Here is a 15,157-nt window from a genome sequence, read left to right as displayed (position 1 = left end):
TGGCAATATATCCATTTTAATTATATTAATACGTAAGATCATTGAAATTGGCATTACTGTCAAGCGGTTTAATGTCTCGGTTATACTTTCTGTTAGCAAGTCATAATTTGAAGATACAATAGTTTTGATTTCAGGTGTAATTTGAACCCCTAAATAAGTGAAACCATCTTTTGCATTTGTAAACGGTGTCTTTATAGTTGGTGTCAAAGATGAAAGTTGATGAAAGCATTACAGTTAAAGGAGATACATGTTGAAATGTACAAATCGTTTATTATCCATCACCTAAAACTAACAATACAATACAAAAGTGAACAAAGAATTTCTTTAATTGCTGTCACAAATTGTCATAAACATACAAATTGTATGATAATATGTACTGATATTTTCTATACATTGCCATTGCTTCAAATAGCAGTAAAAGAAATGCATTTTCCAGGGCCAGAACTGGTGTACTTCCTGCATAGAAGACAAATCTTAAAGAAGACAAATCTTATAGTGATAAAAGGAAGAATTTGATGTTTATGTATGTCATAATGTAATTATAAAACTGACCTAATGGCTATTCATTAAAATTCAAACAGTCATTGATTTTGGTATCACATTCCAGACAAAGAGTATCAGTGTTGGTCCTTGTGAGAAAAATGTAATATTTATGGATACCTGGGGGTCAAAGCACTACCACTGCATCATGACAGGTGAGGTTTTCCCAAAGGTATGGGTACGGTGGTTAGAACCTGGTTCTGGAAAACAAATCTCTGTATGCGTTCAAAGATCCAGAGGAAGATGAGGAGGACACTGACGTATTGAATCCAGGCAAATTTGATGGTTTCCCAGAAGCCAGGACGATAGGTGGAAGGAGACGGTTAAGGCAGAAATAAAGAGGAAAGCTTGACATTCAAACATTCATCGCGACTATATGACCTCCTGGTAACGCTAACGCAGTAATCGACAGTTGGTAATACAGCACCGTAGAGAAAAGACCTTTACGACAGCGGGTGTGGGTAAAAACACTACCACTTTAGTCCAACGGGGCCGCTAGAATCAACACAAACTGAATGTTACATATAGCCACTTGAATGAATACGTGTTCCACCACTGATAGCATCATGCTACATCCTGTTGGGGTTCTAATTCAAAATAATGACTGGCTCGCTCTACATTATACCTTACTTTCTACTTATTGTACGCACTAAATTGGGGGGGTTAAAGTCATATGTTACCATGGAGGGTATATAAAAAGAACACACCTTCCTAAACATTTTTTAAAGGATATCTTATGACCTCCATAGGGTACCGGATCTCAGCATTAAGCTGAAAGGGAGAGCCAGCAGCTCGCCCCATAGTCCAGACCGGCATGGGACAGGACAGTACTGTGGTCACTATGGTAGAACAAAGAAAGGGACAAAAAAACAGAGAGAGAAAAGTGAAAAAAAGTTGTCATATTTTACAATATCTACATCTAACAAAATGCATATGTAATGCAGTGTAGGGTTGGGTAGACTGGCATTGCCAGACCTATGATGATTTGGGGTTTAGTCACACAGTATATTCAGCAGTAATAAAAGCAGGCAAACAAAATGAGAGCCTTTGTCAACTTACAGTTCCTGTCCTGGTAGCTCCTAATTATGTTGTCCAGGTCATACGCACTTGCAAAGGGGCTGGAGCCATCGATCACTGACACCTTGGCATCAAACAGAACAACACCTTAACAAATGAAGATCTACTGTTCCTGTCACAGCTCCCTCAGCGTGTGGTAGCACTACATGAACATGCAATATTTGTACTGTGATTATCAGAGGTGGAAAGTAACTAATTACAATGACTCACATTACTGCAATTGAGTAGTTTTTTTCCCGTATGTTAAATAATAACACTGGTGCCAAGACTTTATCTGCATTGTTGACTGCAGTTCAGTCTCTCCTTTCCTCTATTACATGTACCTCCCATTTCATCTCATCCAACCAATCACTGCCTGAGTTCCTGGCTTGCTATTGCACCTTCTTCCATTCATAAATTGTCCCTTTCACAAATTTTCTTTCATTGGTTGTTTTCTGCTATAAGCGTCCTGCAGAGTGCTCTGCCAGGCTCTGCTCAAGCCTTGGACAATGTAGCCTGTAGAGTCTCACTGTGTGTCCAAATATTTTTTCTACTTGAATTGGTCTTGATGCAAAAGGAAAAGGAGAAAACAAGGGAAAGAGAACAGGTGGAAAGAAAGAAAGACTGTAGCTATGTTTCCATCCACTTGTCATTTGAATTATCTGAAGTTCGCTAAAAACATGTATGCGAATAAATAAAAACCTGTGATTCCATTCACTTTCACACTGAATTGCAGAACATTCAAGCTAACATTTGCTAACAAAGTTTGCTAGCCAAAAGGGATTGCGCCGTCTACCTACAAATGATTAATATTGCACAAGATATAATAGTGCTTATGTGCCAGATAATAGCGACATATCAAGCTATAATAAGACAACAACGATGCTATCAGAACATCACTATGATGATGCAGATAAATTATGCCATTTCTTAGATTTTTGCTATCTAAAATAGCTGTTATATTTCACTCGTAAATTAAATATAAAAAGAATCTCGTCTTCTCGTTTGTCCACTTATATCTGTCTTTGTTGACACCCACCATGTCTGCAAAGAAAGCAAAAATGACCTAAAACTATTTCTTCTTCGTGTTATGGCGGGTTGCAACCATAAAATGACCTAAAACGTAATCGCAATTCATTATTTATTCGGCAAATAACCATCAGCGCTTATCGCATAAGCCATTTAGCAATTAAGAGGAAATCTGATGAGATCGAACGTACAAACTATGTCGATATTCATGAAATTCTATCAAATTTTCCAAAAGGCTTTTTTCATTCGATATTACTTAATTCTCATAAAAACATGTGGATGGAAACATGGCTAGTGAGTCTGTGTCCACTCACGTTGTAAATGTTGTACAGTCCCCGGTGAGGCAGGGGGGTCCTCTGCATCAGCCTCAGGTCTCCACTGATGAACAGCTTAGCTCCGGGGACAGAAGAAGAGTGCTGCACATAAGCAAGGCTCTGCATCACCACTGTGGACATGCGCTGGGAAAACACAACAACATAATATCCTTTACTTTAGCTGGAACACTGACTAAGGCTGGCCTGGATGGGCCTGGATGGGCCTGGTGTCGTACTGCAGTTGGCAGGCTGTACATATACATACATACACACAGGAGAGGATCTGTGGCTCATTAAATGTAATAGCTATTCTGTCCTAAAGCCATCCTTTACTAAATTGTAAAGGAGGAATAAGAATTACTTTATGAATTAATTTTTTTCACTCGTTATTTTACACACACACACACACACACACACACACACACACACACACACACACACACACACACACACACACACACAACACACACACTGTTGAACAAATGCTGTTTCTAAGACTTTACCGCAATGACAACAAAAATTTACTTAATCCTTAAATCAGTTTTTGGTTACAAAAAATGTTAGGCTACATTAAAAATGTATGAATGCCATTGTAATGTAATTTAAAATTGTTGTAAATTATAATAATATTAGCTACAACATGATCAGAATTTTGTCTGAGTGAAGATTGTCTGTCATTACTTTCTGCCATCAGGTTGAGTACAGCTTTGAAATGGTACCGTGCCACAGACAAGTTTACATTTCATATATGTATATACCGTGAGACTAGGTACTGCAGTGGAATACATACAAAGAGCTTGTAGCTGAAGGTGAGCAGCAGTTGTACACTGTACACCTGTTCCTCAGGTTTTAGAGGTAGCTCCAGTTGAAAAATCAGGAGGTCCAACTTCCCATCCTGGTTCTGGTCCTCTTCGCGCACCTGCAGAAAAGAAGAAGAAAAAAAACATAGTACATACTGCAATCATAGTAGGTTGCTAGTCTGATAACTACTTTCTCAAATCCACTGTACTATTAATAAAAATGACAAGCGGGACACTTGCACATTTGAGGAAGCTGCGGTGAGTGTGTTCTTACAGAGACAGCAGGCATCCGGAGGTTGGCACCAAGCATGTTGTTTAGATGGGGAAAGGTGCTCCAGGCGACGTAGTCTCCCTGAGTACTGGTTGCTGCCACCAGCAGAGTCTGGTACTGAAACCTCACAACCGGCTGTTCCTCATAAGTGCTTCTTTTTATCCAGAAACCTAAAATAACATGGCTTTTAACAGCAAGCAAGCATTTCTAGAGAAGCAGGAGCAGCAAAAACTGTCCTGTCATGTTAGTAGTGTCCTGAGGAGTGTCCCGGGACCGTCAGACACTCTCCTGTACACTGTCCTGTCACACCCAGACAGTCCTGTGACTCCCACTGTCTGGGTGTGACATGATGACAGTGTACAGGACAGTGTCTGACTGTCCCGGGACACTCCTCAGGACACTACTAACAGGACAGGACAGTTTTTGCTGCCACTGCTGCTGCATTTCTACTTCTTTAACAAAAGCGTTGGCCTTTCGGCGTACTTAACTCACACTTCACCCGGACATATATAAAGTTTATCATTTAGCAATAGCGACAGGAGCCACGGTCATGATAGTAGCTAGTTCAGCGAGTGTTTGACATCATTAGCTAACGTTACAGCGAGTTACTTTACCTTGGCTCCTGTAGGCAACGAGCAGAGGTGGGATGTAGGTGAGGCACAAAACAACGACCAGAAACAGAGTGGCTTTCGTGCAAACACTCGTTTTGTACCGAATCAAAGCCGGGTGGGAATAGACTTCATAGAAAGCCATGGGTAACGATATGAATATCGTTCGTAGCCTCCAGGGTTATGTGTCATCAAGTCCAGCTAACGTTAGCTAGCTAGTTAACGTCAATGCTCAAGCTAGCATAGATGGTAACATGAGTGAATGCGCTCACAACAACAAACTGCAAGACAAACACAGATAAACCTTTGTTAAGTAATCGAGAGCGTATTTTTGACAAAACGTAGCTAGCGTATCAACATGCTATTTACGTTAGCCCCCAGTACCATATTTACAGTCTATGGTAACGTTACAGTTACCATACACCGCGCCATGTTTTAGCCATAGGTTTTAGCTTAGCTTAGCGTCTCACGGTTACCATGGCGGCCAACGGTAGCAGTCAAGCTGCGTTCAAGCAATGCCGGTAAAAAAGGACGAACAGGAAGACCATTCGGGAGTGTTCACACATGGTTATCCCAGAAGAAAAGGGTTATCCCATAGAAATAGCCTAAATTAGCTACTTTTGCGGCGTTAGGTATTTTGCTAACAAGTGAAACCAGATACAAATAAACTTTGCAGCTCATTTTAAATTAGCTGGGTCGATTATCAGTGTTATCATTGGTTTCTATTTCTATTTTCGCTGTGTGGGAGCAGGGGCGTAGCAGCAGCACAACAATCTGGTATGGTACACGTGCAGCCTCAGTGGCCCCCTTTTTTCTGCTACTGTACTTCATACTTCTACTACACTACATCTCATAGGCAAAACATGTATGCCACTACATGTATCTGTCATTTTTAGTTATTAGTTACCATGTAATACAAAATATAATCCATAAATAAATTAGGATTTTATTTTATTAAAAAGGCTTTATTGGTCCCCTGGGAGAAATTGACAAGCTTCCCAGCATTCTGTAAAGTAATTGGCCAACAATATATAAATAAATGAAAATTAGCTCCACCTTTACCAGCTTTACCTTTAGGTGTACACTTGCTACTTTATTTGAAGTACTTCTACCACCGCTGCCTGGTCTAATTGAGGATGTTGTTATTATTTCCGAGAGAACTTGAAGGTAGCATCATTTTTCACCACCCCCTCTGTCGGACGGTGACGTCACCTCCCAGCTAGACTGCCAGTTGGATTGTTCGGGCAGGAGAGACAGTTGTTGACGTGTAGTTTTGATCGCTTTTGTCTGCATTTTTGGACATTACGCCGACATTATCCGCGGATTTAGAAACCCGCCTTTCGACTGTGTCATCACGCCTCAGTGCGGGGATCCAGCAAAGATGAAATGGATGTTTAAAGAGGACCATTCCCTGGGTAAAGGGGTTTGGATTGTTATGAAACAAGAGATGCTCGTGTCATGTCATGCGCCCTCCTTTCTGTTTTGCTCTCTCTGCGATTTTGCCATATAATTACACATAGGTGCAGTATGCATGTTGGTCACCGCAGCCAGCAGAGGACTGATACATAATTGCTAACGTTGCATGACTAGCAACAAATGCTAGCACGTTTTTCCTGCAAGTCAAATGACCGCTGTCACCTTTAATATTGCTGATATGTTAGTCAGCTGTTTTTATCCCTGAGATGTGTCTTTCTTTTGCATGGAGTCATTTCATCGCCAAATTCCATTCGAGCATCTGACTTGAATGTCTTCTGCTTATATTGGTAGAAAACGGTTAGTGTAGTAGTTATTAGGCAAAAAGACTCCACCAAGAAGCTCTCTCAACATTACTTTGAATAGGAACTTTTTGCATTGCTTCACACTGCTTGGTATCGGGGTATATTTTACTGACAAAAGACAGCAAAAAATGTCAAGCAAAACAAATAAAAAAGAGCACGAGTATTAGCATTAGTAAATGCCCGTGTACTACATAGATGCCGAATATAAGAGTGTTATCTTTGTATTTGTTCCAGAGATTGTAACTTGTTCCACTAACAATAACATATTAAGGTTTCAGGGGGAGCATTCATTTTGAACTGAGTTTGGTTTAAAGTTCTCTTCCATAGCTGAAGTAGGTTGTTTTAGAGCTCAATAAGTGACATTTCTGTCACTTAGCTCTTCAGCTCCTTTTAGCATAACTGTGTTCATATTGGCTTCAGATAAGCTTCTCTCTCCTGTTTAAAGAAACACTGCTGCTGGTCTTGCAGAGATGTTTCTAAAAGTAGGCCTCTTATCTGGGCTAATGAAAGCGTGCAAAGTGTTGAACCTAAATGGATCCGCCACATCTTATCACCCATCACCTCACCCTCCCCTCTCTGGCCTCTGTTCGGTGTCTGCCTGCTGCAGGTCCTGATAACAAAGCATACATGTAGGCCTACTGGAAGTAGAAGCACTATCACTCTTTAGATTATAAGTACTACAATGTTTAGTATCATTTAATAAAGACTGTATGAAGATAATCCCACTTTGACTTGGTGTATAGTTGCATGCTGTACAAAGCATCCACTCCTCTGTCTGTTCACGCTGTGCTTGATCTTTCATATGGAGCATTGGATCGGACAAGGCTTGGCTGTATTTGGCAGTAAGGCTGCAAGAGAAGAGGCTCCCAAGAGGCCTCACTCATCCCTTTAATCCTGACTTCCTGTTTGTTTCCTGTCTCTACCTCAGAGCATCGATGTGTGGAGTCAGCCAAAATACGAAACAAATATCCTGACAGAGTACCGGTGAGTATGGGGGAAGGGGGTGTTTTTGCAGTGGGATGGGGGTTAAGGGTACAGATCGAGTGAGTGACAGAGAGTCAAGAGATGAGCGAGTGTCTGGTTGAGTAAATGACAGGTATGGGTGGAAAAGAAGAGAATGAGTGAGTGGTAAAAACAGACTTGATAGACTTTTTGTTAAAGAGTAAGATCCTTTTTGTTTAACCAGAAACAGTCCTGAAATCGGCATGGCCAAACCCACCAGACTCCATGTAAATAATCAGGACTCTTAAATGGGTGGTTTAATATGGATTTGGCTGTTACATTTTAAACGAAACCAACCAATATGTTTAATAATGACTCACTCCTGTCCTGACGCAGTTGTAAGCCTGTAAATACTTGGCTGAAGTACTATGGGTTCAACTGACAAACTGATATTGGTATATCCTATAATGGCCATATAGGTTCTGTTACAGCAGTGAACAAAACTGTGAATCTCAATATTAGAGCATGTATGTAACCCATGCCATACCAAACAGTGTTAAAAGCCCTATTTTTCTGTTAACCTATGTGCTCCAGGTGATAGTGGAGAAGGTGTCTGGCTCGCAGATAGTGGACATTGATAAGAGGAAGTACCTTGTGCCCTCTGACATCACAGTGGCCCAGTTCATGTGGATCATCAGGAAACGCATCCAGCTGCCTTCAGAGAAAGCCATCTTCCTCTTTGTCGACAAAACTGTCCCCCAATCCAGGTGAGAGCAACACAGCAAAACAGCTTGCGTGTAACTCTACATTTCTCCGTTCTTGGCTGAGATGGAGGACATAGTGCTGCGTTAATTAGCCAGCGGCTAGCGGCTTAATCCCGGCAAAACACCACAGTGAATTTCAGCCTGCATGCACGTTTTTTCAACGTGGATCGGATCCAGCCCTACAATCACCCTAAAACCACATTTTATTGATTATATAAATCATGTACTATGAGGCCCTGGCCTTCTTAAAGTGATATGCAGTGAAAGGTAGTCGTACTTCCCCACTCATTTGTGTACCATGTGTAGTGTGTTTATCTATCCATCTGGGTTTGGGAGGAATTAACCTCCCTCTGAAAAAGGATGAAGCCACACCTGCACTCTCAATTCACATTGATCACAAACCCCACCATTTCACTGTTCACAGCTATCGACTTGCTCATGTGATGAGAATTCTGAGCTGCTTCCCAGACCTTTGTATTATACCCTTTTCCCACCAAAATTAGCGTGTATATGCGATTTTTTTTTTTTTAAACACGGAAAAACCTGATGAAAGTAGGTGATAGACTCCTTTCCTATTGCCAGTAGACAAGTATGCCTGTCTGTTTATTTGGCTTCTGATGTGTCCTGTTTACTGTCACCAACATGCCACAAAGTGTTAACTTTTCCTGCTCCAGCTATTAGATACAGTTCACAAAACAGCAAACTCTGCTGTGTATTCACTTGATATCTTAGGTAATAAACAATGGATGGATGGATAGATAGATAGATAGATAGATAGATAGATAGATAGATAGATAGGTAAAAAATTGAATAAATAGAACAAGAGTGCTGGTTTTCAGCCTATTTGTTTTGCTCTATGTATGGAGTATGGAGGGGAGAGGAGAGAACAGGCAGTGTCCAGGGTCCTTTATTATACAGCTGGCTTTCTTTATCTGTCAGCCACTGTAGATGTCCTAGGTAGATGTGTCGATGTCTTTAAGTTACACTTAAAGGGGTTGTACTCGACATTCAGAACAATTCAAAATAGCAGTGAACAAGTATTTGCTACGTAAATATATAGCTGAGTAATGGCGTCCTGAGCAGAGAATGATGTCACACTCCCTCTGTGTGTGTGTGTTGTAATTTGAGCTTCTCTGTTCTTTTTTTTGATAGCCGGTCCAGTTGTGCATGCATGCTAGTGCGTGAGTGCCTTGTGGTTTCGGTATCGGATGTCGAGGGCCGTGATAAAGCGTCTGTGAGAGCCATGTGGAAGCAATCCCTGACCACTTTTTTTCAGAATTTCAAGACAGCACCTACACTCTCCTACGCTCAGAGCGATCGCTCTCCATTCACCGTACAAGACATCAGTCTATCCTGTTGCTACATCAAAATCAGTGTGCTGCCAATTCAGATCTGGATCTGAGCATGTCATGAAACATGTTTTTTTTTCCCATGGCTGTTGATGTGTTTTCATCTTCTGTACTATATGTATAATTATTTGTGTGTCCTTTTCTTTTTATGAGTGGAGCTGCTCGGGAATGCAAAATTAATTACAGTGTAAACTGACAATAAAGTTGTATTGTATCGTATAAGCTGATATAAGCTGATTTACAATCTTGGTTCCAGGATCTTTTCCTTCTGTCTGTTCCAAAGGTTAGAACTGAGTGGGGGAAAAAGGCCTTTCAGTTTGCTGCTCCCTCTACATGGAACAAGTTACACAAATCCATGAAACTTACCGAGCTGCTCTCATTGGTCGCTTTTAAGAGGGTGTTGATTGACTTGGAGGCGGCCACATCTAGCTGCAGATGTTTTGCCTGGTGTATTTAGGATTGTGGTTGACTTTGAGGGATTTGCTGTTTCAGTTGTTTAATGTATTTAGTGTTTTTGTGTATCTTGTGTTTGTGTATGTGTGGTTGTACTGCTGCCTGTCTTGGTCAGGACACTCTTGAAAAAGAGATTTTTAATCTCAAGTCTTTCCTGGTTAAATAAATAATAAAAATTGGTTGGGCTCTAACCCGTAAGCAGGATGGATGATGCAAAGAGAGGCTTTGAAATTAGAAATTACATGAATAATGAAATATTTATTGTATGAATGGAAACAACCTACAACCTCTTTTGTCCTTCGGGAACGCTGTAGGTTTTAGCACGGAAAACTGACTGAAAAATTCTGTAGATCGGCACAATCTGGAAAAGTTCGTCTTCACAACCCATATAGGAGATGCAAATATAATCGATTCTACTTGACTGAGTGTGTGATCTAATAAGAGTCCGGTTTCTGCTGTGTGTTGCAGTCTGACTATGGGCCAGCTGTACGACAAGGAGAAGGACCAGGACGGCTTTCTGTACGTGGCCTACAGCGGAGAAAACACCTTTGGTTACCAGGCCTTTTATACAACACGGGGCTAACGCTCTCTCTCTCTCACACACACACACACACACACACACACACACACACACACACACATACAACATACTGTATACTAATGCACAATGTTTCAAACATTGGCACTTTCAAGTAATGCACCTTCACACTTGGCACAGTTATTTATGGTCAATTTTTGATACTAGAAAATACACATTTTATGGTGAAAATTAATGACACCAAAATGCTACAATAAACAAACAAGTAACAAACGTGGCAGACTCAGATGATCATCAGTGTCAAGAAATGCTTGACCCAATGGTTGGTCCTTTGTCATGATTGCTGTTTAAAAGTTGTGGAGAGAAATATCGTTAACACTGCCGTAAAATAATAACAACGCACATTATAGGCACGTCAGATATTCATTTTCCAAGTATCAACATCAGTATTAAAGTAAAAACAAAAAACCAAACAAATTTAGGCTTTGACACAGACACACACACACACACACACACACACACCAATTATTGCTCATTACCCAATCATGCTCTATTTTCTTTCTGTCCAGCTGTGTTGTCACAGATATTTGTGTTCAGCTGAAGTGAGAAAGAAACCCTATAACCATGTGACTAGCTAACCACATTATGGATGTATTTGTGTGGCTTTTTCATATCATGTATAAAAACTTCAGTATTTAACTTTAAAGCCACAGGTACACGCAGCACTACGATAGGCTATGAGAACAACTATAAGCATGTGAAAGAAGACGGTGAATGATGGTGGATGACTGTAAGCTGCCAGTAAGGAGGCAGCCAGTGTAAGTTCTAGGATAAGGGGTGCCTGGAACCCTTTTAATGTCTTTTTTTATTTTTTTAAATGTTATTCTACTGTGCTAACTGTGCATTTTAACATAATTTTGGACCACCATGATAGGGGAAACACTGAATTATGTAACTAGAAAGACACCAACAATTCTTAGAAAACTTCCTTTAATGCTGAGCCACAGGGCCGTCCCTACAAAGGTCAGGTGGTATTACACATTAAGTCGGAAATGTATCCATGGAGAAGCCGACATTTCCAAAATGCAGGATCAATAACTTTTGAAAATTAGAGATTTATGCGATTTTAACTAATGGCTGACAAGCACTATTTTCTGAAAATGGCTCAGAATTTCTTTTCTAAATAATCTAGGCATCTAGATTTTGGGTTTAGTTTCACAATGTTGTGATATTCATAGAGCAGAACTTCTTAGCTCACAATAGATTACCACAGACTTTTTTTTTTTTGCAATTATTTTTTATGGGTGCCGGTATCAAGGCTCAAATGGCCCCTGGTATAGTGTGTCCAGCTCAGGGCCATGGTCCAGCCCCTGTCCCTAGGATGTTACTCAGTACTTCCCAGCCTGGCTGTTATGTATTTGCACATTGCGTTGGCCAACAGCATGACATAAACCAAATTGACCTGCTTATGAAATCCAACACTTTACTTGAAGTTTACTGTGTCGATTTGTGAAATTTTTATAAACAATGCTGAAGTTAGCTTCCGATTCGTCAGTTAAGGTTCAGGAAAACATAACTTACATTGCTGAGCGACTGAGCCTCGTTATTTTTTGCACCTCTTAAGCGTGATTTAAGGTCCTGCGGAGGCTCCACGCACAGCTTTCACCGTAGCCTACTAAGTGGCCTGAAGTGTATACTTTGATTTTTATATGTTAATGATTAAAATACACAAGGCTCTCAGCTGCTTTGTGGGTTAATAAAAAGACTTCAAGTAAAGTGTTGCTCGGGTCTTTGGCTGCACGGGTGTCGTTCTTCTCTTCACTCAGATGACTGACGCTGACATTTTGGCTGCTCCTGTAGTTTTTGGTGCTGAATCCGAGTGAGGCGTATTATTTACTTGACCCATTGAAGTGTTCATATTTGTGCACCACAAAAGCTGATTCAGGCTTTTAAACATGGTATGTAGATGTGTAATATATCGATGGAATGCTATGATATTCAGTATTGTTTTTATTTCATCAGTGTTGTATGATTGTTAAATATATCTTAAAGACAGGACAAGGAATTTTAGATATTTGAAAAAGGTAAGGTAGCTGGGAGACCTGACCAATAAAAATGAATGTAAAATGAATCGTAAGGTGTTTTATTTAAAAATGTCACTATACTTTCACCTTGTGTTTGTTCAAAATGAAAGAGGACACACAAGAAACACTGATTAGAAAACTTAACTTTTGTAAAAAATAAAACTCCACAGGCCAGCGATAAAGTCACAGTAAAAGGAAGTTAGAGCATCTTGTTAAACAGAAGATGTGGGTGGGGGTAAGTTATCAGAGGGTCAGGCCAAGGACCCCAGTAACTGAAAGAGACTGAGCAGGGACCCCCTACTAGATATATTGTATAAAGATTTAGTTGCATATTAAACTGGGCTGGATAAATGAAAAAAAAAAAAAAAAAAAAATATATATATATATATACATACACAAATGTTTTAATGTAAAACATACACGTGATAGGCAAAGTGTATCTTTAAGCTTAACTGTGAATGGCTACCTTAAGCCAATCATCAATATTGTGTTAACCCTTGTGTTGTCCTCGGGTCAAATTCGACCATTTGTTTTTTATTTCTTTATCAGAACAGTGGGTTTCAAAGTGGGAACCAAATTTTCCGAAAAATAACGCGGCTTGTTCCACACAATGCTCTTCACAAGTAAAATAAAATAAATGTCAAAGCATAGAAACGTCTGCGGCTTGCTCCCAGCTCAGAAGGCTCAACTATTAACAACATTTTGTCTCAATCTAGAAAACTCTTTGCCGATAATAACACGTTTTATTCATAAACATGAACTTAAATCAAAGTATGTCATCTCAAAGGCCTTTACAAAGAAAACATTCTTCCATTAGGCTACATTATTCTGCCCAAATTCTGTCAACATAAAAAGGCTTGTTGTGTGAAAACCTTATAATTAATAGAGATAATTGGGTTATTTTTGTGGGCATCACCAGGTATTTGCAGTCAATGTATGCCCACAGTACAAAGAACACTTAAAAAAGCTACTTAAAAACAAGACCTTTAAATCTCCCAAACTCTCTACTGCTGAGCAATGACGATGATGTTAAGCACCCGTTGTAAATCTTCCTGGTCAGAAATTGCAACGTGCTGTTCAGTGTTAGCCGAGCTGTAGTGGCTCGTTACTCGGCAGTGGAATCTGCTGAGCTAAAGCAATAACACAGGAGACCTTCAGTTAACACTGATTTGGTGTGTTGTGCAGAAAATGATGCAGCTTCAACGTATTCTTTGTCTCCATGAGTGAGATAAGTTTTGGTTTCCGTAGCGGCCATCATACTTCCAGGCCCGTGTTGTGTTGAGCACAGTAAGCGGCAGGTTTGCGTTGGAAAAAGCCCGGTAAAACTGTAACTCACCATTGAATCTAAATAAAATGTTCCTCTTATCTGTGAAATAAGTATGTGACCCGTTTCAACTCCACCCCTCAAAGAACCGGAATCGAAAGGAAGAGTCCAAAAGAGAGGGAGTCCAAATTCTCTGATTCCAGACCTTTGACGACGTCATCTTGGGCTTTAGGAAACACTCTTTTGGTTTTTAAGAAAATGTTTGTAATGCTGTCTCTGAGGGTTACAAATGTGATCAATTATCTTGAGTCTTTACTTCTATCTTGGGTAGATTTAATCAATTTAATCTATAAGAACATAGGATAGGCATGTGTTAGCTGTTGCTTCAGCCTAATCCTTACAGTCACTATTTACTGTTTGAGTTTACACTGTGACATGTATATAAGTATTGTTTTTATGACTAAATAAAAAACTACAACTGCTACTACTACTTTGGAAAACACTGATCCACATTTTTCACCATGTCCTGACATTTTATAGACCAAACAACTTATCCATTAATGGAGAAAATAATCGACAGATTCATCGACAATGAAAATAATAGTTAGTGCAGCCCTAGGAGAGCATTTGAACTATTTTTCTATTTATTCTCTACACTCCGTCTGTTGCTGCTGCAACAGTGTGAATCTCCCCATTGTGGGATTAATAAAGGATTTTGAATCTTTTGAATCTTGAATCATTTAAACTAGGACTTGGAAATTGAACCCGGAACATTGTCCTCTCGCGGCCAGGTACGCCCAGCTGTGTTTTCAGAGCCTGAACACCAGCCAGCTGCAGTAACGTGTTCCACACATTGTGAAATTAAACTGTCATCTGAGGACACTGAACAGCAGTCATCAACCCCTATGAACAGCATGACAGGTGTCCTGCTGTTGCAACCAGTGACATCCTGGGCTAGGGGAGACTCAAATATAGCCAAACAATATTCATCCGGGCCTCAAAGCTGGCTGACCTGTTATTTATTTTCTAGACATAGTTATGCTTGAGGTCTCTACACCAACGATTAACAAAGCCAAATCATTTACTATAGACCTATGGAAAAGCGCAGCAGCACAAATATTGTTTGTTCTGTATGTTTTATCGGAATACAGTGTAGAAAATCTGCTTAGAAATATAGGAAATATTGGATAGAACAACACAATGTAATTTTGTTAGATAAAACACCACATTCATTATTAATTTCACTTGTTTTCATTTTAAACAAATTGTGTGTCTGAATACAATACACATTTTCTATAGGCTCAGTCTGACACTTTAAAAAAACTAAAACAATTCCAGTGCTGGTTCCATGGCATCAGAATTTTGGA

At 39.9% G+C, this 15,157-nt stretch overlaps 2 protein-coding genes across 2 annotated transcripts; one reads left to right on the top strand and one right to left on the bottom strand.

Moving 5' to 3' along the window:
* Window positions 1–168: 168 nt before the first annotated feature.
* Window positions 169–5,118, bottom strand: tmem231 (transmembrane protein 231). The gene is made up of 7 exons (XM_039810005.1): window positions 4,625–5,118; window positions 4,014–4,180; window positions 3,730–3,858; window positions 2,940–3,083; window positions 1,600–1,681; window positions 1,274–1,379; window positions 169–849 (listed from the first exon to the last, which is right to left on the bottom strand). Exons 1-7 carry the CDS (start codon window positions 4,761–4,763, stop codon window positions 687–689), a joined length of 930 nt encoding a protein of 309 aa, XP_039665939.1. The 5' UTR covers window positions 4,764–5,118; the 3' UTR covers window positions 169–686.
* Window positions 5,119–5,816: 698 nt separating this feature from the next.
* gabarapl2 (GABA(A) receptor-associated protein like 2) lies at window positions 5,817–12,573 on the top strand. The gene is made up of 4 exons (XM_039810006.1): window positions 5,817–6,033; window positions 7,325–7,380; window positions 7,933–8,105; window positions 10,373–12,573. Exons 1-4 carry the CDS (start codon window positions 6,000–6,002, stop codon window positions 10,485–10,487), a joined length of 378 nt encoding a protein of 125 aa, XP_039665940.1. The 5' UTR covers window positions 5,817–5,999; the 3' UTR covers window positions 10,488–12,573.
* The last annotated feature ends 2,584 nt before the right edge of the window (window positions 12,574–15,157 follow it).

Source organism: Perca fluviatilis, chromosome 8 (genome assembly GCF_010015445.1).
Source record: "Perca fluviatilis chromosome 8, GENO_Pfluv_1.0, whole genome shotgun sequence".
NCBI classification, from domain to species: Eukaryota; Metazoa; Chordata; class Actinopteri; order Perciformes; family Percidae; genus Perca; species Perca fluviatilis.
Note: the sequence above shows the minus strand (reverse complement) of the source record. Positions and strands in the feature narration are given on the sequence as shown.